A 23,796-nucleotide genomic window follows, 5' to 3' on the forward strand; every position below is an offset into this window, starting at 1 on the left:
GCACCGTCGGGTCTTTTCTGCCGACCTGACGCCTTTTCTTTCCGATTCAACATGTTGAATCGGCGTCGGGAACGCCACCGGAAGTCGGAGAAAGGGATAACACTGATTGGCTGTTCAGCTAGCGAATCAGTGCATGAGAAGCGTTAACGGAAGTAGAGAGGTAAACAAATGATTTAAAATGGAAGATGGAACACACACGGACGGCTATTTCACCTCATCGGTTTATAGAGCTCCTGTTCGTTCATGTTTTCAATGGACGAGTGAAAATGGAAAGAAAAACGCTATTTGTTGTTTGTTTATATCACGGAGTCTGTTCTTCTTCTCTGTTTTCCGGTTGTTCCGGTTGTTGCCTCTTTTGAATGATGAATACACACTACCGCCGCCTGCTGGTAAGGAGAGTTATTGCCACTCACGCATACGCAGTTCATACGTGCTCGGCTCGGATTTGCGGTGTGTTCCAGTGCGCGAAGTCGGCAAATACGCAGGAGAGTCCGGCGACGCAACAGTCGGTGTCGGCGTCGGCGACTTCTCAGGTGACTGGCCGGTGTATCTGGGCCTTAAAATGTGTCCAAATCCAGAAAGAAATATAAACACGTTGACAATTACTTATAACCTCCTCTGTGGTTGTTCCTGCTACATTAGGGGTCTCTAGGAGAACATTGTGCCATGATAACACACACTTAACTTAAATAAAACTGCTAACTTAGAAAAAGACACAGTTCTTCTACATCAGAATAGACTTTGTTTACCCTCTACCCTCTTTGTGGTTTCCTGCCGAAGCCCACAGCTTTCCACTTCCCAGAAATTATCTGCTGAGGACAGAAGTAACCTGAAACGTTAGATACATCTAGTTCCCAGTTGTGTGGAACAAGCTGTGAGGTATATATATACGATACCTTTAGAAAACCTGTGGAACATTTTATTCTCTGGACTAAAATGTTTGGAAATACCTACCTACAGTTCTGTCAAAGCCAAATATATGTTTAGTCACACTCAGAATACAGCCTGAACTAGCTACTGGCTTTATGTGAACAAACATTTTGGTAAAAACGAAAATTACCAACACGAGTATTCCGTGTATACTGGCCCTTTCTACCTCATATTTTAACAGCTAGGTATACAGTGTATAACTCACCCATGGGTTTCTGAAAAAGTCAACAACATAATCAATTTATGTTCTTCCTCTTCTGCACAAAGCTTCCTTCTCTCTAATGCAGCCACTGCAAAGTTGACTCAACAGTATTTTACGGAAAATATAATTTCTACTCAGTTTGTGTGTAATGTGATGGTTCCACATTTGACTGAGATAAATATTTGCTTCTTTTTCTTGATTTACTGAAAAAGAGAGTGTGATAATGTCTGCTCTGTAGAAGGTGACATGACAGATAGAAGCTGTTTCGCTGCTCCCCTGCAGCAGCCAACACATTGTTCAAGTCACTAGTGAAGCTGAACAGATGCCTGGCAAACGCTGGCTTTTCCATCCCAGCCCTGATTTCTCCACTCAGACACCCAGGAGTCTTTGGCCAGACTGATAATCACCAACGCAAAGAATAACACACACACAACCAGAATGTACACACTCAAACACACACTGAATCTGACCTTGCAGCCAACACTTTACGGAAATATAGAAATCCCTGCACACAGAGATTTACGTATATCGACATGCTGTCTTCCAGCTGCTTGGATCAAGAATGTGAATCCTGGTCCAAATCCTCAGTTTTGTGACAGGTGATATTCTAATCTTCCATAAATTAAGAATCCACTGAGATCATAATGAAGTCACCATCATAAAACAATTCTCAATTAATCAAGAGTTTGGAACTTGAACCCAAAGTGTCATGATTGTCAGCTCTTGCATTTGGACTTGCTGTTTGGCCTCAGCCACACATGCACAGATGGCAGCACGGTCACATCCGAATAAAAATCGAACTCAAAATGCTGCAGTCTCATCCCATCACACAAAACAATGCAGAGTTTCAGCAGTGACCCATTAGCAGCATTCTGCCTCCTCATCGGCAACAGGTGTTTAATTGTTAATGAGGGCAGGAACAATATTAGTATGTTAGTTACGCCACAGTGTGCCCCCACATTCCTGCAGTGGGTTAGCCGCTCAGATCCAGTCATGCAGAAGGCCTTTGGCACAGCCAAGTGCCACAATGTCTGGCCGTCTGGGCAGAGCACCGTCCTGCACCATAGCTCAGGGGAGCAGCATGCTTGCACTGCAGGTGTGTGCTGAAAGTGGTCATTGCTAAGGGGATTATTTGCATTTATTAGGAAAACAGGATCCTGTGTGTCACCAATAAACTTTCCAACAGAAATACGATTTGTTCTTTTTGACATTTAAATGACTTTAAAGTTGTACAATCTGACCTTAAATATGTTTGTGTTGATGATTTACTGCCCAGCAAGTACAGGCAGAAATTGTAAAACCTAAATCTTGTTAATAAGCATAAACATAAATCAAGTAATAATGAGAGCTGTTGCTTAGCTTGATACTACTCTCATGAAGATGATAAAACTTGCTACAGCTAAAACTCTCACAAACCCTAAATGGACCTTTGAGTTACAGCCTTCATTTCCTTCAGTTAAGCATGTGTTTTTCTAAGATTTCTACATCTACGTCATCTGCCCTGGCACTACGTCCCACCCCCAGTCACTTTGCAAATAGGATAACCGCAAATCAACCCTGCCGGTACATCAAAGACATACATGTGACTTGGCCGCACACAACGTGCCTCTGAGCAAATGGCAGCGTTACTACTTGCTTTATCCATTATAAACACAAAGCTCACTCTCCCTCTGTCTATTATCAGCTGCAGATGACAATAACATCATCTGTGATTTCCATCTAGTGCAACATTCATCACTGGAGTTCAACCTGGATACAGACATGTCCCCTGCATGCTGCTGTGTTTGGCAGTTTCTCCTAATAATCTGAAAAGTCAAGAGCAAGAATGTATCAACAAGATTGCGATCATTACAGCCCCTTCTCACATACCGAGCTTCCACTCACAATCAAACTAGCCAATTTCCTCCCACCACGTGCCTTCTAAGGGGAGCTGTACTTAAGCCATAAGCTGCCTGCTGTGTTGTAATCAAATCATCACATTCACAGAGGAAGCAGGAGTGAGAGTCGGACATTAGAGGAATTTACAGAGAATGCTCACAACATCAGGCTTCAGAGACTCTCCTGACCCTTTGTCAGCTTTTAACATTGTACTGTGAGACATTGAAAGTTCTCAAAATAAAAAGATGATATGTGTCCAAAATTCCTAAGACTTCTCTTGTAGGTCAGTGCAATAACAAGAAGACATCTTTCATTTTGCTTGTGGTACGAGGAGGCTGAATCTTTTTATCATCAATAATGCTGCATGTACATTGGTGGCCACACATTTCTTGTCCGTCCTCAGTTTTAAACTGGCCGCACAGGATGAGCATCTCAACAGGCTCATTATGGAGAAACATCAAGCTCCTTGGTTACTAGAAACTGCAGTCTCAATCTCCCCTGATTTATCTGTAACAAAGGGAATCATTATAATCAACAGATACACAAAACCAAGCTGTAAAACAGACCCCATGGTTTGGTTGTATGAGACATCAGTTACTGTTATATGCGCACAAATACACTTTGTAAATAATTTGTACACATTAAAAGCCATTCAGAAGATTTGGTATCGATGGAAACTTTGGGATCTCCAGTTGGAATTTCAATTAAGTTATCTTGGTTTGGAGATGTTTGGCTGCACTGCAGGAGTTTGTAATGACTGACCACATATAGTGTGTATTTAGAAGTATGTATATGCATTTCTAGAGGATCCACAAGGGGAAATTAAAAGATTCTCAGAAGGTAATAAAAGTTTGAATATATATTTTACACAAAGGTTTAATGTCCCTATATATACACACACTCTTGCAAAAGGAAATGCTACCCGTAAAAAGAATGAGAAGAAGAAATGTGAACAAATGCAAATTAGCTACTGCTTATGCGCAAGATACCATCTAGTAAAAATAAACGTGGTTGGTGTTTTCCACCCAAAACTGAACCGTTTCTGGATGTTTGTATAACAATTTCAATCTGATTTTCACTCATTATTCATGATCAAGATAAACATTGACAAATTCACAGTTCAGCAGTAAGAGGCCCTTCTTTCACAATAACTTGAAAGTCTTGAAACAGCCGTGCAGATAAAGCATAAAGGGGCTGAAGATTCGATGTCATCTTGTCTCTGAGGGCGATTCAGGGCCTTTGATCACTCTGCAGTTGGGCAGCTATGGAGTGAGAGCTGGGGCCAGAGGCAGAGATCACTGCAGGTCCAGCCCAATGGCAGCTACAGAAGTCTCCCTTTAATACATGAATGTGGCGTGTCTCGCTTTTTTTAGAAAAGCAAACAGACCACAACAGGAAAATAAAATATTTGCCAGGCTAAATGATGGGCGAGCTGGGGACATACGCAGCATCCTGAGTGCGGAGAACAGTTGGTGACTGTGGAGCCTCTTCTTACAGGCCCAATGGCAGCATTGTGCCAGAGGCTGTCAGGAGGAGTGTGTGTGACGCTGGAATGTGCAGGAATGTTATTTATTTTCACAAACACCACCAAGTACCCCCATACTAACACGTGAGGGCACACACACACACACACACACACACACACACACACACACACACACACACACACACACACACACACACACAGTTTAAATACTAATGTGGATACGTACACTGAGAGGTCTGATGTGCTCTGATGGGCCTGGCCAATAGGAACGCTTCAGCTCGGCCTCTCCTTACCTGTGGTAAGATCAACATCATAGCTCCCTGCCTTGATGTGCTGCCATGTACTCAGTTCATAAAGATTTCAACACACTCTTAGACACAGGGGAGGCTGAAATAAAGATATGCTCAAAAATATCTTAAGTTTCTGCTTTATTGTAAAAGATTAAAAAACTATATGTGCCACTTTTTCTTTAAACATATGTTAAAGAAATCACAATTCTTCCCACAATAGATTAATGATATTTTTACAGCTGGCTGGGGATCTGTGAGTGAGGCCGTGACTACGCTCATGTCTAGACAGGAGCGTGCACTTTTATGAGAGGATCACATCAGCTCCTAGTTGTTCTCTGCTGATTCAGAAAAAAAATGTTGTCCAGCAGACAGACACAGGGCAGATTGACTTCCCACCACTTCGGAGCGGGGGAAGCTGTGTGTCATCACCCTGGCATTTGGAGCTGGTCTGCAGTCAGCGACAGTGGAAGTAGACTGAGTCTCAGGTTCATGTGAGGAGATCGTGCCAGCTTCCCAACGGAGCTCCATCTGGGTTAAAATGTCAATCTCTTGCTCACATTAAGGTAAAAAGTTCAATGAGTTGTTGTTTGTACACACTAACATGTAGTCCCGACTGTATGATAGCCACACTTCAAGCTACCTAAGCGCAAGTGTCCTGAAGTTGACCCTGAGCTGCAGTCGGGGGAAGCAGAAATATATTTCCCTGCAGGAATAGTTCATTGTATCACTGCCTATGTTGAATGGAGTGTTTGTAAAGTATCAAGTCTCACTCTTTTCATCAGTCGGAAGTCCAAAATAATACTCAGCTAGGGGAGGTTTGGAGACACTCCAAATGTTCCTGTTAACGGTTTTTTTCCACACGAAGCGGGCTATCAAAGACATGCAGTAAAACGTGTAAACTTTTACATCCATAAAAGTTGAGGGTTTCCAATTCATTCTAAATATTGAGCTTTGGAGTACAAATATCTATAAAACTGATACATTTGTGCAACTCCAAATACAAAACTGATGGAAAATGTTCAACAGTCACAACAAATGCACTTGCTCCTCTGGGACAAATCTAGCACACTGAGTCTGAATCAGCAGTTACACTTTGTTCCCAGCTCTCCTGATTTATCCGTCTTTTGGATTGTTCCCACGCCTAGCGCTCAACATCGTCCCAGCCCAAAGATGGCACATGGGAAATGCTGATCTGGAAGTTTGTATATCGTAATGTAAAGCCAATAACAAGTAGTGCTAATGTGTTGGGATTGAGGAATAGTGGTAGTTTAGGTGCGTTTCAATAACCAAAAGAAAACTGAATCTATTACCTGACTGCACTTTTAAGTTATACACTGTCATCTAGCAGGTTGATGTCAATGTTGATTGAATGAAGCATGAAAGAGAAAGTCAGAACCGCCAAAACAGAGAAATCCTCAAACATTTGCTTACAGAGTAACACAATGTTGTGTGTTATTACAAATAACACAGCACACAGAGTAGCCATAAAAACCAAAGTGTGGATGTAAACAAAAGATTGAAGCAAGTGCACAGACATCTGTAGAATCAGCCTGCTGTGATCAGACAGCTGGGCCTTCATCTCACTGCAACTAAATCTTATATCAACATTCAACATAACAGCCCTTGACATGAGCGTGATACATGGACACCTGTAGTGGATGTTACATCACATTGTTGCATATTGGAGTAAGGGCTGAAAACATCACGTTTACATAATATTGACTTTTAAAGAACTAAGATGTAGACTGTAGAGCCTTAGCACAGTATTTAAGTTTCTCAAAAGAGTCCAACTGACATTATCAGCAGGCCACTATTGATGTATCTCACACTTTAGATCAGCATCAGAGGTGGTACATTATCTTTCTTTTATATACTTGTATTTTGTTATTTACAGAATCCAATCCCAGCTGGGTCTACAGGTTCAACTTCAAATAGGTCACTCTTAATTTTGGGAATAAACGTATTAAGCAATAGCAAAACATCCCTAACAAAAGCTGAATATTTTTTATTTAACAACTTAGTTAGAAAATATTGTTCTTGCGAATAGCAAATAAATGTTTTTTTCCTGAAATATCAATAATGTTACCTGAACATGGTTATTGTGTACTTCTGCAGTGGGATGCTAGTTAAAGATCGTTCTCAATTGTTAGAGATCAGGTTTTTTTTGACAAATGTAAAACTTTTATAGGCCCTCAAATATTAGTTTAAGTGTAGCCAAATAGTTAAGTGACAACACCTTGAATCCTCATGAGCTACACTGGTTTCTACATGTGTGCTGTGCAGCTGGCATCCTCTCTCTGCATCAGGTTGTTGGGCAGCAGTAACAGCTGACTGTAGCAGGTATAGTGGGGCAGACAGATTAAGATATCTCCTCTGGGTTGACAACAGAAGTGCTCATTCAGAGCAAGTTTTCTCAAAGTTACTCATCATCCCCTTCCCCCTACCTTCTTATAAGCCAGTTGAAGATAGTTGTAGGGGATCCTCCTGTGGAAGTCCTGCACTACATCCTCGCTGACTTTGTGCAGAGATTGACTGCCAAGTATCTCCTCGATGCATGTGTTCATACACGCCGCTCTCCGGAGCACCACGTCAGGGAAGCGCAGCTCCGAGAAGGTGGCATCAAAGGGATGCTGGTCCTGGCACCTCAGCCGGCACCGGACCTTGGTTTGGCGGACTTCCCTGTAGCTGCTGAGCGCTCCCTCCATGTAACGGACCACATTTGGGTAGTCGTTGTTGTAAAACGCCTGAACCGCATTGTCATATAAAAGGTCGTAAGGCTCCAGGAAAGCTGTTGAGGGGGACAACGCCACGGTGAGCAGGACTACTGAGAAGATAGCAGCCGGGGAAAAGTTCCCATCCATCCTCTGCTTCTGTTCAGCGGCTGTCAGTCACTTCTGCGATCAGCTCGGACTCGTTTCAGAGTCCATTTAAAAAGCTCCTCTCAGTAAGACTCAGGACGGCTCCGGACCAGGGCGGAAATAATGTTGCTTCAGTCGGGGACACACATCTTGTTATGACCCCTCTCCGGCTCCGCTAACTCCGCCCCTCCAAGACATGAATGGCCGGAGCACAATGCCAGCTTTCCGTAAAGCAGGGACGCAAAAGGGTCCTTCAGGGAGAAATGAGAAATAATAGTTTTGCTTAACATCATTTCTCCACCCTGTATTTATTAAAAAACGACTTTAAGTGTTATTGTTTCACATGGTGCAGTTAAATCAATGGTCATTGCTTCAGAGAAAACATTGAAAATATAAAGTTTGGGTTCCTTCAGGGTTGATAAAGGACCTACAGAAATGCCTGAAACTACAACTTTTTTCTGTTAAACAAACGCCAAAATAAGAATACTGAGATTGAGTGAAGCCCAATAGCCTACAACAACCAATTAAAAGTTAACTATTTTGAACTTGTTTTATTAGAGAAATTAAACTTTGTGTTGCTGTTTTGATTTGTTTTTCACGAGAATGGCTCAAGGTAAAAAAGTCAGCAACTTCTTCATATTTTCTGGATGAATTTGTAACATTAGCCCATGGACTACAGACTGCTCCTGTTAAAAAAAAAACAATAAATAAGGATAATACAAAGAAATATGAAATGAATAGGCTGAGAAGCTAGTTTTAATGTGTGTTTGATTTCACACACAATATTTATTGTGATATATACATACACAAAGGCTAGTTGCTGTCTTGTCTTCTGGAAGTCTCTTATGTTCAGGAGGTATAATGTGAGAGTCAAGACATCCAGAAACAATTCCATTAAAAGGAAAACGTCTCCCTCTGCAGGATAATTCAGTTAAGAGCAGTTTTCTGCTTATCAACCAAACTCTTACCTTTTTATCCAGGAAAACCCGAAATGCATGAAGCTTGAATAAACATTTAACTGTTAACCCAATAATATTTACTTCTGGGGCAATAGGAATGTAGCCAAGCAGGTAAAATCACTTCAGTAAATCAACATACACAATCCAAAGTTAACTCAACTTTAACTAATATTATGAACAATTAATTAAAAGACTATGTTTTCTTATCATTATTAGTTTAGTGAAATGTGATCTGGAAGCACATTATTTGTACTATTTTAAGAAAGACTATGTTTGTGTCATTGTTTGGATTATAATGTCAAGCAAAAGCTTTTTCAAATGCTATCTAATAACAAAATGTAAACATTTCTAATTTCACGACTACACAACAGTCATCATACAACATCATTTACTGCTAAACATAACTGCATTAAAATACTGTTTACTGGCATCCTGGATACTTCAACTTAGCCAACACCCATCTGTGAGATCTAAATTCCAGTTTGTGTGGTGAAATGTTTTATAAATAGACTGAAAGTGAATGTGTGGTTTACATACTTCACATCTGCTGAGGTGACAACAAGCTCCTTACTGTGAGGAATGCCAACACACACAGATATTTGAGTTTCTATTCATGTACATGGTACTAGGTGCTAGTTCTGCCGTTCTTTAAATTAGTTTGTGCTGCCGATATTAACTGGTTATTTTAATTAACTGATTTTGTTGGTTTGTTTTATCTGTGTAATCTAGACAAAAATGTGAGGTGTAGAGTAAATATATCTGGATCTGAATTAGCATGCTCGGTTGGCAAATACCATGTTTCACCAGGTACTTTAAAAGTGTAAAACTCCATCATGCAGCCTGCATTTTCTACTATTTTACTTCCACTTGCTGTCTGAGAGTTCAGGAAGAGCATGGGCAGCACTGTGCCTCCATGAGAGGTTCCTACGTGAGTTTATATCCACAGCTAATTTTGTTAAATGTATGTTAAACTAAAGAAATTGATTTTTGTTTCCATTTGACCAAGGATGGCTTACAGTACCTGTACATCAACATCTTGTGCAATTCCTTTAATTAAGGATCAAGTTATTTTGTCAAGCAGATATCATAACAGTAACTCTCAGTCTCTGTTTGTATACAAAACAATTCTTTATTTTGAATTCACCATGGCAGCAGCTGTGATACCAGATGCCTAAATACAGTATTTAGAGGGTAAAACGGCAACAGATACGAGAGGAAGGAAATGGTTTCGCTGTCAGGAAAGCTCTCATTACTGGAGCCAGGCCTCAGGACAGCACAGGATCCACTTAGTAACAACAAACATCAGCATCCTAACATCTTACATGAAGTCAACAAGTACATTCACTCAAATACTGCACCACAAGAGTCCGAATTTGAGTATTTCAGTTATTTAAGGAAGAAAAAAATATAGCACATAATTTGCCTAAATCCGACATTTAAGGAAGAAAAAATATAGCATATAATTTGCCTAAATCCGTCACTTCTCCTGATAAGGACCAGACTTCAGTGAAGTGAAGCCAACATATATTGGCTGAATCAAAAGCTTTTGTGTCAGTGTTTAAGTCAAATCGTAAACACAACCAATAAAAAGGGATAGAACAAAACAATATAAATATCAGTTTTTCCTTTTTCTTATTTGTGTTGTATAATATTATCATAATATGGTAAGTGTATGCTGTATAACAAAGAGAAATTAGCAAATGCAGTTGATATTGTTACAGTTGCATTACATCAGACACAAAAGTCAGCAGTGATTTCATGAGTTTGACAAAGATTAAGTGAATACTGTATGTTTAATAAAGAACATAAGGTTACCCTGAGTAAAGAAATCAGTTTTATTTTTTTCTCAAAATGTACATACAACAATCTTCCAAAATGACAAATAACAACACATACAGTATAAATGACAAAAACTAAATATGTATATTAAACCCTGGGATTCACCAGTGATTGGACCCTACACTCTTCCTTCATCTCCCTCCACAGCCACTCCTATGCTACAGCCTCAGTCACCCAAGGCGTTTCCCAGGGATCAGTACTCGGCCCCCTACTCTTCATCATCTACGTCCTGCTCCTCGGTCAAAACCTCATATTACCACCTCCGCAAATCTGACCCTCTCTTACCTGCCCCGTAGCTGTTAAAAATTTGAATGGCATGACATCAAAAACATGTTTTTTGAGGAATAGCTGGTATATGAAATGATACAAAAATGTAATTACACAGACACTTCAAGAAAACCACCTCACTGGTTCATTTTTAACCCACTTATGCATCTAAGGGTTAACAAAATACTCAAACAAGACAATATAAACACCAGTGTGGAACTGAAGTAGAGTGGATTGTACAGCAATGTAAAATTACAGTCATTTGCCACCAGGCATCAAAACAATTATTCTACTTTATTCAAAGTTTGATACATCGTTCTTCATTAGGAGTTGTTAAGAGTAACTTCAAAATGTCGTACTCACACACAAATATTTTCTAGATAAAAAAATTAAGGCAAGGCAAGTTTATTTATATAGCACCTTTCATCACAAGGCAATTCAAAGTGCTTTACAAAAATGAAAGACATTAAGAAAATGGCATTTAAAAACAGTCATTAAAAAGCAAAGATAATAAAATAAACATTAAAAGAAAACACATGGATAAGGCAGTGACTTTCTAAGTGACAGAAAACCTTGAATCTATAAAATGATATTGAATTTCAGTGCAAACTTCATATTCGGTATTTCTATTCCTGTAGTAGAAACCCAATGTAATGTCACTGCAGCCTGACTATCGCGGCCTCTCCTTTACTAGACGTAGTTGGACTTGGGGCCCATGGGGGGGAGGAGGTGATTGTTGGAGCTCATGGAGCTGGTCGTCTGAGACCGCGAGCATCTTCGACAGCCCAGGAAAGCTCCACCAGCCGCAGTGAGGAGGCCGCCAGCCCAGCTGACAAACACAGCATTACCAAACTCAAAGCTGCAGAAGAAAACAAATGTACACACATTTAGATGTACCAAATGTGTGTGTGTGTGTGTGTGTGTGTGTGTGTTGTGTCATACTTAGGCTACTTTCGCAAAACATTTCAGACTAAAGACCAGTTCATTGGGGAATAAGCTTCCAAGAAATTAATGTGGGTCAAAGTAATATCCTCAAAAGCTACGTTAGTAAACTTGAGATTGTGTGATTGTGTGTGTGTGTGTGTGTGTGTCTGTACCTTTGAAGCGTTTTTGTTTCGTGATAGTTGTCAACAATCTTTTTGACGTACCAGGAAGTCATAATGATTGTCAATACACCTGAACAAAGAAAACACATCATATTGTGAAACAAAGAAGGGTTCATTTATGTTTTTCGTTTTTAAGACATCACTTTTAAATATGTTTTTCTTGTGTCGAAAAAGTGAGAAAAGTAAAATTTGAAAAAGGGTTACCTGTAAACTAGTGTGTTTACTGTATGTTTATGTAATTTTTTTTTTTTTTAAAGTAAAGGATTAGATATTTTAAAGGACTATTATAGAAAAGTTATTCACAATTTTATAAAAGTTTTTCTGTTTAAATGTGGGTTGCTGTGTCTTATGTTGTTGCCTGTAACTCTTTATTATTGCTGCCTATTGTGGCCAGGAGAAAACAGAGCTTTTAAATCTCAATGAGGCTTTTTGTTGTTATAAAGGTTAAATAAAATAAGAATTTGATTAGCATATTATATTGAGATATTATCCGCACACACCTGCAATCATGAACATGATTCCTCCGATCATAGCTGTTGTGGATTTGCTCTCAGACTTGCCGTCCATGAAGCGAGTGCACTTCATCCCCACTGTGGAGACCATCAGAGCCACAGTGGAGAGGAAGACGCTGATCAGCATCACCGCCCTGGTAGCCTGGACCTCAACTACAGGAGAAAAACTGGGACTGTTGGAATATAAAAACGTTTCATATATACTGTCTTATACTTAGAAATGACCTATATCCCTTCTGTGAGAAATTGCATATCTTTCTGTTACTTCATTCATAATAAATGTGCAGTATTAGTTTGGCTTAAACTGTAGGTTTAACCAACCTACCAACTAAATGAAAACATAATAAAAAATAGGCTGAGATGAACTTAAATCTACAAAATTAAAGATTGGCATAAATGAATTCCTCAACAACAACAAAATGTCTATGAATATAAGACATGCCACAAAGTCAGTAAAGGTCAATCTAAAGAGACTTCTGTCTAATTATAGTAACGTATTATCTCAAGAAGCAGCGTCTGGTTTTCGGAGGAGATGCAGATGTGATAAATACATTTAAAAAAACTCACTTGGCAGCTTCAGGAGGTACTGATGAAATTCACAAGTTGTTCTTTCATTGCCACTGCAAGTCATCCACAAACCCTCAAATATGCGGTGCGTCTTGCCCTGGTACTGCTTCTTCCATTCGACCATCAACGTTGCGCCCACAGTGGCAGCGAGACCGACCAGAGAGAGGAAGAAACCGAGGAGCTGCAGTCCGGAGCTGGCCATCGTGCAGCGGAAAGAGTTCAGTTAACAAGTCCGAAAAGTTGTTTGGGAAATATGTACCAGAGAAAAGCAAACTACAAGCGAGCAGAAGTCGTTGAAGCCAACAAATGATCTACCTATAAGTGGCTCCTCGCAGACCGTTATTCACGCGCTCTTCTGCAGCCTCTATTTAAAGTGCAAGCCACGTGACGCATGGAACGTCCACTCCAGAGAGTAGCATGATACTATTGACTGACTCCACCTGCAGTGGATGATGGGAAGACATTTTCTTAGGAAGTCCTATCAGAAAAAATAATACATTCCGGTGTATTAAACAAACATATACGACAGTCTTTCAAATTATTATAATGTGAGTTTACACCTTCAGTGTCATGCTTTTTAGTTCATTTGACACAACAAGAGTGAGGACCACATGTCTCACATAGTCAAGGATAACACATTAAAAGGCATATGAAGCAATTCCCAACATTAAAAACAATGTATGGACTTATGGTGGTGGAAGAAGTACTCCGATTCTTAAATTAAGTATATACCACTAAAAAATACTCTTCTACAAGTAAAAGTAGAAAATTAGTGTTGGCATTCAAATATACTTAACGTTCCTAAATTAAAAGTATTAGTAAAGCAGAATTACATTTTCTCTGATATTACTTAATTTGTGAATTATATGACCGACTACAAGTGTGTGCTGGCATCTACAGAGACTTAACTCTCTGGATTATCTTACATTATGTCTATCTGTTCACAATTCTTAAATAAAATGTAGGGTATTTGTCTAATTTTCCCAGATGTTGCCCATTCTTAGATGAGCCGACAGTGGCTTAAATTCATAACACACTAGGAAAGGGAAACTCTAAAAAGCTTAATAGGTCCCCTTTGAGTAATACTTGCAATGCTGTTGTGTTATCTTGCACATTGTATTGTGACTGAAGAAAAAATACTTCCCAATGGTGTGGGAGAGTGATGGGCTGGCACATAAAGGTGTCATTGGCTTTTTCTATATGGAGGTCCTTACAGTTCGTTTGTTCTTACTAAGTGCAGGATAAGTTTATTGTAAAATGTCAGTATAAACAACAAAAACATCACAGAAAAACAAGAACCAAACTGACTCAAACATCACTGAAAGAGGAGGTCTTTCACCCAAACAAGTGATAGTTAAAACGCCTAATTGACGTTCCTTTCCTCTGCAAATTAGAGCAGCAAGCGTATGTTTACATGGTTAAACAGTCTTTATTTTACCCAGACAATTACCAAATGATTTGACCATATTTGGTGAAGTGGATACCAGTTTGTAAACACTGCATTTGTCTGTTAGATTTAATCAGTGTCCACCCTTTCCTGAAAAAAGCCTCCATCAAAACATTGTGCCGCAATTAAAGTCACAGCCCCCATTTGCATTTTCCAGAAGCCAGTCATTATGTATCCCTCCCTTACAGTCACTTGGTTTACTCATCCAATGTATTTATTTATTTTTCACACCCATTGTTTAATATCACTTTAAAAAGGTCTGATCAGGTCACACATTAATATGAAGGAATTCCTGCTCTATGTTTGCAGATTACATGGTCAAATTATTATCAAACTCTGCGATCCCTGAATAAATGGAAACAGACTTCCTTTTAGGATCTGTAAAACAGGAAAATATATTGCGTGTCTTTCCCTCTTCGACAACATGACGTGATTGTAAATCTGCGATACAGTATGTGTAATAACTGATTTACATCCTGGGAGGACCTTTTAATATATTGTACATATAATAAAGATGGTAAAGAGATTTTTGGAGTGTATTTTAAGGTCCGATGCTGATCATTCATAATGCATAACAGGAGCTGGTGTGAGTCATCAGAAAAAATGCCTTTTCTTTGTTATTTCATGATTTTATTGTCTTTTTTGACAGTTCATCAATCGTGCTTGTGTATTAGTTAGGAAACTCACCTAGGCAGTGGAAGACTACACACAAAAAAGCAAGAAATACCAAATCTTTAATACAATTCACTGCATTTGGACAAAGGGGTGATGCACCACTGAAACTGACCGAACCCCTTCCCTTCATATTGTGTATGTGTGCTTCAGTGAGTCTACTGTCAGTGGCTCTACAGAATTATGTGATTTCTTCTCGCACAATTGGATTTCACAACAAACTCCAATTTGTTATCAAATGTCTTATATTACAATATTTACAGATCTGATGCATGCCATCTCTGCAGGCACTTGTTTGTTACAAACTCTTCCTCATTCATGCGATTTTGCTCATAGTTTCAAGGGTAAGGAGATACTGATCCATTGTCAGTGTTTCACATATAATTTGCGGGATTTCCGTTTTATTGTACACTTTATCTACAATATTCAGTAATCAAAGAGGGAAGGGGTCACATAGTTGTTGTGGGTGTAGTCTCTATTCTGCTGCATTAAGTATGACACATTGTCACTGTGTGCAACAGCCCAGATTAAACTCAAATTGGTCTGCATAACTATGATCCTGATGCCTGAACAGCGGATGCACAGAATCCCGAAAGACACTTGTGGCGCATTTACACTGCAGGCCTCGCTTGGCCTTGCTCGGTTTGGTTAGGCCTTATTAGGCCCAGCTCACTTTAATGCTGGGCTCACATTACAGTTTAGGAACTGGGGTAGTTACTATAGTAACTAAGTGTAGGCGGGGCGATCGGCTTTTTTGCGGGCGGAGCGACGCTGCATACAACTGCCGTGACGTCATCTTCAAATGCGACACAACTCACAAAACACACAACAACAATGAAGGATGGCCCTGTCTCTGTCTATTTTCATTTCCTCGCTCCTCGGTTTCACCGGAAGTTGATTTGTCTGCGCCATCTTGAGTACCGTCCCATGGCTCTTATTTCTGCCGGAGGACCGAGGATTGAGGAGCGATAATGGAGGAGCGATAATCGAGGAAACACCAGTCCATCCTCCGATGAAATCCTCAGATACTCGCCCCGCCCCCTTACTGTATATTGCTCACTGATTGGACGATGCAGCACATGCACTGATCTGATGCTTCTTGACATGAGAGCCGTTTCCCAGCGGAGTGAAGAAAATACATGAAACTCACGAGAGTCACTCCTCAGTTTATACTGTGTTTTGTTTCAATTCATGTATCATTTAGTTACAAATATGTGATATCTGAACAACAAAGTGGTCAAAAATAATTTTATTCATTTATTGGAAACATTTTCATGATCACTTTTTTCGTTTTACATTTTCATTTATTGTCATTTCCATTCAGTCAGTCATTAAGTGCTATTAAAATGTTAATGTGCTACATATCCACACAAACAAACAAAGTGTGCAATCCAATGAATGTTAATCTAACTGGGTTTTGATAGATAATATATCTCTTTTTCTTTTCTCAATTATTTTATTTCTATTGTGCACTCTAATCAATATTAATCAAACTATTGTTCGTTTATACATTTTAAGAATGGCGTTTATCTTTTTTGAGAATGAGTTCTTATTAGATTTTATTTATTGGGGTCTACAACAGATGATACAAATGTTTGTGTCAGTAAAATGTGTGGCAGGGGTGTTTGTGAAAATAACGGAGGGGAAGACTGCTGTCAGACAACCGTGTTCGCTCCTCTCATATCCTACCCAATCCTTCACCTGAGCTCGCAGAAAGAAACCAGGATCTAGTGACATAACCGGTAGCATACAGATGATTTGGTCTCCTTGAGTGCACAATCATGCATTCCTGGAGGTGAGGGAGTAATCACAGGGACAACGACGGGCAACGTGAGCGAAGACAGGATTCATTTTAAGCCGACCCTGAGACGGGGCCATTGTGTCCTTGCTTCTTGGTATGTGGTTTTTTCTTCTTAGGTTCACTGTTTTCAAAAAATGCTGCAAGCGTCCATAATATATGCGCACACTAGGGCGATTAAGTCGCCGCGAGAATTGTGACGCATTCTGCCTCCTGACCAATCAGCAGTCCGTCACTAAGTTTACGGCATATTTCCGGGTCGCGGTTGTTGGTCGCACTTGTTGGCCTCGATGACACGATTTAGTCGGGCCCCAGAAAAGGTGGAAAAGTACGGGCCAAAACTAGGGCAAGTGAAACGGCAACGCCATAAACGGGCCCGCATGCTGACATTAGGCATTTAGCTTGCAGGACAGTTTCTATATCAGGCAACAGAGGCTGCTACATTATTCCAGCTCAGTCAGTAATTCTGTGATAGTTGCAAACTGATAAAGATAAAAGTTATCAATGCAAAGGTATGGGAATACATTTAATTAAAAAACAACAACCACTGTCGGTTATCCTCCACCCCTGAACAAAAACCACAAATCCTCACTGCAAACAAAAGAAGAGCTAAGTTAAAAGTTTACTAATTTATCAAATGAGCAAGCTGATACATGTTTCCTCTAACGGTGTCGTTTGTGGAAAAAAACACGAAAATGTATGTTGTTAAAAAGTCACTGGTTGCTTTCTCAGGAAAACAGTCTTCCGAGACAGTTGTAAACTCATGTGTTTTCTATTAAGTTGTGCCAGTGCCACAAAGTGACAACAGTTTTCAGGGTTAAGGATGCATTATTTTAAAAAGCAGTAAGAAGGATTGTTAAACTGAAGGTTTGAGTAAGGTTTTCGTTTTCCGTAAATGACTGGCGAAAGCTGTTGTTTCAGTTGTCTTTCTGAAGTCATCTATTTTTTATCCTCAATCACATCTTTCAGCATTGACAGGAACAAGAAAGATCAGCAAAACCAACAACAACAACCTAAAAGCCGACAATTCATGGCTGACATTTGGGAAATGAGCCGTCGAAGCTTTTCCACATTAAAAAAAAAAAAAAAAAACTTTCCGCTTTCGGTGATGTGGCCCCTGTGAATCAATCAACACCTTGACTTGGATTATTCACCGTAAATGACTAAATGGGTCGAAGGCAACTATGACACCTAAAAAAAAAAGGCAGATATAGCCCCTTTTAAAGAGTTTCAGTTGGTTAGAAATTAAGGTCAACACAAAATCTAGGGTCAGAACGTTTTAATTTTCTTAAGAAATATCACACCACCACCTGTTACATTTTCCAGTAAATTAAAGCTGTCCGTCCATAGTTCATCTGTTAAGATTACTTTATGTTGCCAGAGTTACGCGTTTGACCCCTACATTATTTTTGGCAGTTTGCTCCCAGCATACTTTCGCTGCAAGTAAATGAGTCGATGCTTGGCATCATCACAACAAAGGAAGGAAGCCCGAAATCTGGGAGAAGTTATTCAGTGTAGGATCTCTGTTCTGGGAATAGCAGTGAGGCATTGTTAATTGCACCCGAAAATTTGTTTTTCTTGCCTTGCCTTGCCTTGCCCTTCAGAGGAAAAGACGAAATCGGAAAGTATCGTTAAAAGACATTAGCTTTTTTTTAAAGTATGTACAGTCGCTTGGGATAAAAGCGTCTAAACAAAGGCATTGTAATGTCATCCCTAATTAGCCTTCCGCTATTATGTCTGTGAACGTGACAAAAAGCAAACACCATTTTCTCAAACACGCAACCAGTGAACGGATGGTTACAACTGTATGAGTAGTCAACAACGTCCTCAAAAATACATTCGAAAACATGTAACAAAAAACACGCAAAAACACAATTTCACATGTTGGAAAGTATTGGTGAAGATCAACAGGTGACCGCGCGGCGCGGCGGCATCCTACACTGGTGGAACATGACACGCACAGCACCATCTAGTGCTCCTTTAGCCCAACACACCCCAATGAGATGAGACCACCTTTACCAAGATGACTTCAGTGTTAGGGTAAAACTCATAAGTTACGTAGTAGTTAGTAGTTTTTTTGAGACGGCCGGGCAAAAGCGTAATGTCCAAACACAAAAAAGAACTTTGCAGGGCTAAGGTCTAACAGGAACTATCTATAACATACAAGTCATTTCAATTGTATTGATATTGAGACGCTTGGGGTTTTCATTTTTGTAGTTAAACGTTTGATCCCAGTCATTGTCTTTACACCTATATTCTTCAACCACACATAGCATATGGCTTTTATGACATATACAATACTCCGTACTACAATACTTTTATTGTTGATGAATGAAGTCGTTTAACAGGGATTCAAATAGGAAGCAATAAGGCAGGCTCTGACTGTAACTGTCATTGTTACGATTTGAATGTTAAATAGATCAAGTTTTTTGAGAGAGCGCTGTATTTTATAATTTTCACTGTCAGCATTGTTTAATGTGAGTTAAAAAAATGTCACAATGTTTTTTTATACGGCTGGAGACTGACCTGGCTAGAGAGCCTTTGGCCCAAAAAGAGGTTCGCAATTGTCAGACCCCAGTGGTAACTCAATAACATTAATAATGGCTGCAGTCCCAAAAAGGTGTTTCAAATGCCAGAGAGCTGCTTAAAGCATTTACAGTACAAATTGTTAATTTTTGCCTGTAAGGAAATGTGTCGTTTGGTTTGAACAAAAATACACATGACGGCAAGTAGCTGAGTATACTGTAAATTAACCATAGGCGAAGCCTGAGATGGGTTTCCGATTGTTTTTTGCGGCATTCTTGTTTGGTGGGATTTCAGTCCCAAATCAGTGCAGGCATTCATAAAAGTGTGTTACCAGAAAACTACTAAGAAAAACAAAACTCAGCCAGAAAGTAGGCATCTTCTTTCTAGCATTTATGGCAGGAGGTACTTATGTTACGCGGCAAATCAAAAAACCCAGGCTGAGACTCGCAACAGATCCAGGTCAGAGGGCCCGGCGAATCCCCACAGGGCAAAACAAACCGAATCCATAAGGCCCCCTATTAACGCTTACTGTTTTTACTACAGTTAAAAACGCAACTAACACACCTTTTCAAATAAAATGCATATTTATCCAAACTCACAATATATCAGTGGCGGCGCTTCCAGTAAACCAAAACGTAATGGCACATGCAATGGTAGCAGCAGTATCCAAAGTCTTTAGGGCCACTGGTTAGAGGCCCCATTGCATGTAAGCAGATCGCCAGAATCCAATAGCGGTAAAAAACGTTAGCAGGAGATCAAAGTTTCCTTGGTCTGAAAGGAAGAAACGCTAATTTGTAAAAACAACATTTTCATTGCGTGCTGACTTGAAAGATCAAGTTTCTGATCATAATAAAACCTAGATACGTTTGTATGTAGTGACTTTCAATGTCAGTCCCCTTGAACAGTAGCACAATGTTGGGGAGAAAAAAATAAGTTAACTTTTTGCCCATTTGAAAATATAATGAGTTTGATTTGTCTGCATTTACCAATACAAACTTTGAGTTGGAGATAAATTAGAAGTGGAATCAACATCATTGCTCTAATAGAAGAGGATGAACATAAATAACCAGTATCATCTGCATAAAAATGGAAAGCCCAGCGGCTTTGATAAATTACTTGAGCAGAGATTATTACATATATGGTGAAAATTATTGGTGCGGCGTTCCATCATACTTTCAGTGTGTAAAAGGAGTCCCTTCCTATTTTCCCCCACGATNCTTATTCACAGCCGTACTCTCACTAATCCCCCCCCTCCCTCCCTCCCCAGTAACACCACCATCCTCTCAGCACATTGCCTCGCTCTCAGCAACCAAACAATGGAGTGGTAGGTAGCCACAGAAACAAACACCGGGCCACAGTCCTGGTGGCACTGATCTTTCACATTTCCCTCTCTTCTTCCTCTCACCCCTCTTCATCCCCCTCCCTCCTTCCCACTCCTCTATCGGGTAACCTGCTTTTTCTCTCCGACTCTTCTCCACCACCTTATCGCCAAATGCCAGTGCTGTCCATCACACCACTGCCTCGCGGAGGATGTGTGTTTGTTTGTGAACGTGTGTGCACGAAGGCGTGTGTGTGTGTGTGTGTGTGTTTGTCTCATTCTCTACACTCTTCAGACAGCCATCTCCCACACTAAAACCTTTTCCTTCACAGAGCGGAGACGGGTCAGAGACGGAGACGGAGATGGAAGGAGTGGAGAGAGAGCATGAATACGGGATGGTTGAATCACGAAGCGGATGAATAAACGTTGTGAGCACCATCTGAGGCTGCGGTGGGTGTAAATATCGGAAGTGGAATAAACGATGTTTGGAAACATTTTGGGAAAAAGGGGGAACAAAAGTGGGAGTTGGAATTTTCTTGTTATCTGATCAACTCTTGATTTTAGGCTAAAGGACTTTATTACTAGACCCTGACTGATTGACGCGTGATATAAAAAAACTTTGTTTTACATAAACATTAAAGTTACAGTTAACTATTTAATCAGACATATCAGTTATGAACAATATTTAAAAGTGTTGCTGCTCGGCAAAAAAAAACTAAATAGAAATTCTATTTTCAAAAAAATATGTTCTTTTCAAGCCAAATCCTAAATCTGTTTTATTGGTGATTTTTTCTTCATAGTGTGCAAACATAAGTGCCAATACAGTCATAAATAGTCTAATATCTCTAAATAATATTGGCCTGCTGATAGTCTTTTCTATTAGTTTAAAAATAATATGCGCATGCCGCCTGAATGGTTGGTTTTTTGAGAGTCGAGTGGAGTAATGGTATGTTACTCGAGGTGATGGAGGAGTACACAGTACAGTGATAAAGGAGAAAGTCTTACCTGGAAGAAGCCAGGGGGCATGGGACCGCCGGGCATGGCGTCGTTGGGGGGCATGTTGCCCATCACAGGGCTGGGCGCTGCCGCTGCGCTCTGAAACACACAATCATGGTGATTAATTGTGGTGTGTGTAAGTGGGTGTGTCTCCAACTGCTCTTTATGTACATTCTGCAATGGCCACCGAATGACTTTAGGGGGCAGTGTCTGCACCTGCAATCACTGCACCTCCTGCCCCCCCCCACAACCCCTCTCATCCACAGTTTAAAGGTGACGGTCCCGCTTTAAAATCTCTAAATGGTTCCCTCATCTGTGTAGTGGAGAGTAGGGCTGCTCAATTAATCGTATTTTAAATCGCAATAACGATTTTGGCTTGCAACGATTATGAAAACAGCATAATCGAAATAAAACGATTATTTATTTGATTTATTTTGGTTTTTCAGTTGAATTATACTTTAAGTTCAGGGTAATCGACTGTTAAAAACATACTGTTCACATTTTTCTTTTCAATAAATGGATGTTTTCAAAGTAATCGTTTTTAATAATCGTGATATCAATTATTGACCCAAATAATCGAGATTATGATTGTTGGCATAATCGAGCAGCCCTAGTGGAGAGGGTAAAAGAGAAGCTCATCAGTAGAGAAATCCAACTCAAATATTTTCTCTGTAGTCTAGAAGAGTCAGATATCAAGGAGAAAAATGGAGTTTCACTGCACAGCTATAAAGCAATCATACTGTCTAATGCGGAGTGATGCTTTGTTGGCCAATAGAAGCTGTTAATCGACAAGGTATACGCTATTTCATACACTTATATCTCGTTTTAATCTCCTAACAAACATAGTTTAACAGTCTTTTGATTATTTAACAAACAAGTAAGTAAGACCCCTCATAGGTTTCCAAAGAAAAGTCTATATTGCTTTATTGTGTGCGATTCAGTCCAACAGAAACACTTTTGCCTGGACTTTGGCAATATGGTAATATATAACTTACATTTTGGAAGATCCAGAAACACAATTAACACGGTGTTGCCAGATTATTGAGTATAGAAAAGCACAATGCTGATCATTTTGTAGGCTGAAGGTGGTTGTATTGTATTACAAAATAATAGAAAAAGGCTTTTCTTTTAATGTATTTAGCTTTGTTAGTTTTGTATTTGTCGAGGCATGTTGTCAAGGTCATTTGTATCTTAAAATCCGACAATGCATGCAGAATAATGTAATTTGTAATATTTGCATTTCTTCCTTTTCTCATTTGCTTATTAAAAATATATTAATGCATTTTTTTATAACGAGAATGGTTATTTTTACAGATATATTTACAGACGTATCTAAAATCTTTTGAAATCCTGCATGAGACCAAACGATTACACTACTTGAACAAATAGCACCAAGTCATCAGCAAATAAGATGAGTGTAGTGTTTCTGGAATGCAAAAGATAATTAAAAGCAGGGAACGACTAACTCTAAACCCTTCGGTCTGGAAGGAGGCCCTATTAACTATTACAGATCACAGTAGGCCGACACATGTAAATACAATTCAGCCGTTTCCACCCTTACGTCACTCAAACAATATGGAGAAAAAAAAACTAGAATCGAGCAAAGAGAAGAGGGGGTGAATGGTTCAGCCAGGGAGATAAATATGATATAACTGTATTCTTGTCAACACACATAGATGGAGACGCGTGCTTACATAAGCACGCCGGAACAAACACACACGCAAGCATTTGAACGGACCAACACGAACACACAAAGAGTTGCATCACAGGCTCATAAAGTCCGGCCCTTCAGTACAGAGAGGCAGACAGGGGAGAACCACAGGGTACAGGACCCAACAGGGAGGGGTTTAAGACCCAGGGGAGGGAGTCGCTCTCATAAACACACACACTGTATACACACACACTGTACACACACACACCCCTAACGTACACACCACATCCATGTGAAATACCCTGTATGCTTGGACAAGAACGCATATTAGCAATTACACGCATGTACACAAATATACTCGCTGCCCTTCTTCTCCAACACAACACACATGAAAATGGACACACACACACACACACACACACACACACACACACACACACACACACACACCTTCACCCAATCTCACTCCCCCACCATGTTATAAATAGCACTTC

At 39.9% G+C, this 23,796-nt stretch overlaps 4 protein-coding genes across 4 annotated transcripts in view; all 4 read right to left on the reverse strand.

The window, feature by feature from the left end:
• Positions 1 to 23,796, reverse strand: part of LOC104965963 (gamma-aminobutyric acid receptor subunit alpha-6-like) — a 599,227-nt gene that overhangs the window by 296,003 nt on the left and 279,428 nt on the right. The window lies entirely within an intron of this gene.
• Positions 1 to 23,796, reverse strand: part of LOC104966240 (single-stranded DNA-binding protein 3) — a 64,922-nt gene that overhangs the window by 13,804 nt on the left and 27,322 nt on the right. Inside the window, exon 6 of the mRNA XM_010795423.1 lies at positions 21,661 to 21,750. Coding sequence (XP_010793725.1) covers positions 21,661 to 21,750 — 90 coding nt within the window. The remainder of the gene's footprint in view (positions 1 to 21,660; positions 21,751 to 23,796) is intronic.
• On the reverse strand, positions 3,440 to 8,005 carry LOC104965957 (prolyl 3-hydroxylase 2-like). The gene is made up of 2 exons (XM_010795029.1): positions 7,231 to 8,005; positions 3,440 to 3,517 (listed from the first exon to the last, which is right to left on the reverse strand). The coding sequence occupies exons 1-2, from the start codon at positions 7,645 to 7,647 to the stop codon at positions 3,455 to 3,457; spliced, it is 480 nt and encodes a 159-aa protein (XP_010793331.1). The 5' UTR covers positions 7,648 to 8,005; the 3' UTR covers positions 3,440 to 3,454.
• LOC104965956 (claudin-1-like) lies at positions 10,425 to 13,236 on the reverse strand. Its single transcript, XM_010795028.1, has 4 exons — positions 12,895 to 13,236; positions 12,316 to 12,480; positions 11,807 to 11,885; positions 10,425 to 11,568 (listed from the first exon to the last, which is right to left on the reverse strand). Exons 1-4 carry the CDS (start codon positions 13,094 to 13,096, stop codon positions 11,400 to 11,402), a joined length of 615 nt encoding a protein of 204 aa, XP_010793330.1. The 5' UTR covers positions 13,097 to 13,236; the 3' UTR covers positions 10,425 to 11,399.

This window comes from Notothenia coriiceps, unplaced genomic scaffold (genome assembly GCF_000735185.1).
Source record: "Notothenia coriiceps isolate Sejong01 unplaced genomic scaffold, NC01 NC01_scaffold00037246, whole genome shotgun sequence".
Lineage (NCBI taxonomy): Eukaryota > Metazoa > Chordata > Actinopteri > Perciformes > Nototheniidae > Notothenia > Notothenia coriiceps.